Genomic DNA, 1,747 nt, shown 5'->3' with positions numbered 1-1,747 from the left:
CGATTTGTAACTATACATCGTGCTTTGGGAGAAAGTGGAACACTCTTGAACAAATCCAGCAAGCAATCTAAGATTGCTGAGAACAGAAAGCTTATAAACCCAGCCTGCTGCTCTGCTCTGCTCTCTGTCTTAAGTAGACAGCTGGTGCCAATTGAGGGACATTGGCCACACCTGCCAGGTGAGCCAAAGGACTGGAGGGAAAAAAATCACAGCAGGACACAACTGTCCACTTTTGTATTTTTCCGCTAGACCCAAACCAAGTTGCCCATAGGGGGCGTAATATTAATGTTTGATGATAGGCGTAAGGAGTTTGGATCAACTACAAACAAATCTTCATCTAAAGTTAGCAAAGCCAATCTTCAAAAGGATGCTAGTTTTAGAATTTCAACTTGACGATTGTTTTTCTCGTGTTTTCTTGTAAAAATGTTTAATTTTCCTGTCTGGGTGAAGTGTTTTATTTAATTTTTTTTTACTTCCTCTCGCAGCTTTTCCCGTCTCCGTCGTCCAGTCCCTGCCGAACGTGGCGCTGCTCGTGACGGCTCACGGCGGACACATCGCCTTCCTTCAGGGATTGTTTCCACGTGGGGAAAATTTAATGGAGCGCCTGTTTGGCCAGTTTTTTCATGCGGCGTTTGAGCACCCCAGAGACCTCAAGAAAGCATGTAACATCAAAGAGGAATAGGAAAAAAATCTGAAATAAACTTCAATAGATAAGTTCTTAACCCCTAAGGGACAGCTGTAACTAAATACAAAAATAAGATTATACAACAAACGGTAAATTGCAAATTTTTAACATAAAACACATAGTTGAGAGAGCTGACATTTTGCTAAAAATGTGAAATTTATTGTGATTCCAGGTGAAAATTGTTGCTAATTTGTTTATTTTTTGTCATAGTTTGTATATTTTTTTTCTTAAATTTCAGAGCCATTGCAGTGAAGTATTTAAATGTAAATTAATGAAGGCACAGTCAGTTTGAAGGACTTTGTTAATAACCTCCATTTCTTCTCGTGAACAGCCCTTTGGGTGAAAATGATTGGAGCATGAAGTCTGTTGATGTCAGCAACACTTGTAGTAACACCCCCCAGACACCAGGGGGCTCCATAGTTTCAGCTGAATCATGCTAATATATGAAAAAAGTTCGTTTTTTTTCTTTCTTTTCAAAAAGCTTAGGATCTAACCAAAAAGACAAGATAAATAAATTTACTCTGTTGAAGTGAGTAAATATGAATGTAGAAAACCTGCACTAAATGAAAAATATACATAAAAATCTGCTAAAATACAGCTCCAGCAGATGAGAGATGTTCAATCAGCATCAAAAAACATCTGGCTTCTTTTTCTGCATGAAGCTCAAAGTTGATTTTTAGAACCATGAAAATATTCTGCACCTAAAACAATCTAGTTTTTACCAAATGTAAAGAAAAAAAATTAAATATTTTTTTGTATTTGGCACCTTCACTGCTGTAGAACATAAGATTGTATGAAGAATCTTTACTTAACAAAAAACTCAGAGCACTATAAGCCCTTAACGTCAAAGTATTGTAACCTTTGACATTTAAAAATTGTAACTTAAGTGTAAAAGGGATGGACTACAAAGGGAATTTGTAAAAAAAAAATACTTTTTTGCACTTTGTTTTAACACAAAGGTTTTAATTTATTGAAGCTTGATGAGTTTTTATTAGTCTTTTTGTTTGAAATGACTAAGTAGGAAGTTTGTTTGCCTTTCTTTGAAGCTCATGTCCAACAAAG

General features: G+C 35.9%; 1 protein-coding gene across 1 annotated transcript; it reads left to right on the top strand.

Annotated features, from left to right (window-relative positions):
• Nucleotides 1-485: 485 nt before the first annotated feature.
• Nucleotides 486-1,093, top strand: LOC112139023 (phospholipase ABHD3-like; the record flags this gene model as incomplete). Its single annotated transcript, XM_036211330.1, is given in 1 exon segment — nt 486-1,093. A coding segment is annotated over 1 exon segment (197 nt), but the record flags the coding sequence as incomplete, so codon positions are not given.
• Between the last annotated feature and the right edge of the window lie 654 nt (nt 1,094-1,747).

This window comes from Oryzias melastigma, unplaced genomic scaffold, assembly GCF_002922805.2.
Source record: "Oryzias melastigma strain HK-1 unplaced genomic scaffold, ASM292280v2 sc03993, whole genome shotgun sequence".
Classification (NCBI taxonomy): Eukaryota; Metazoa; Chordata; class Actinopteri; order Beloniformes; family Adrianichthyidae; genus Oryzias; species Oryzias melastigma.
Note: the sequence above shows the minus strand (reverse complement) of the source record. Positions and strands in the feature narration are given on the sequence as shown.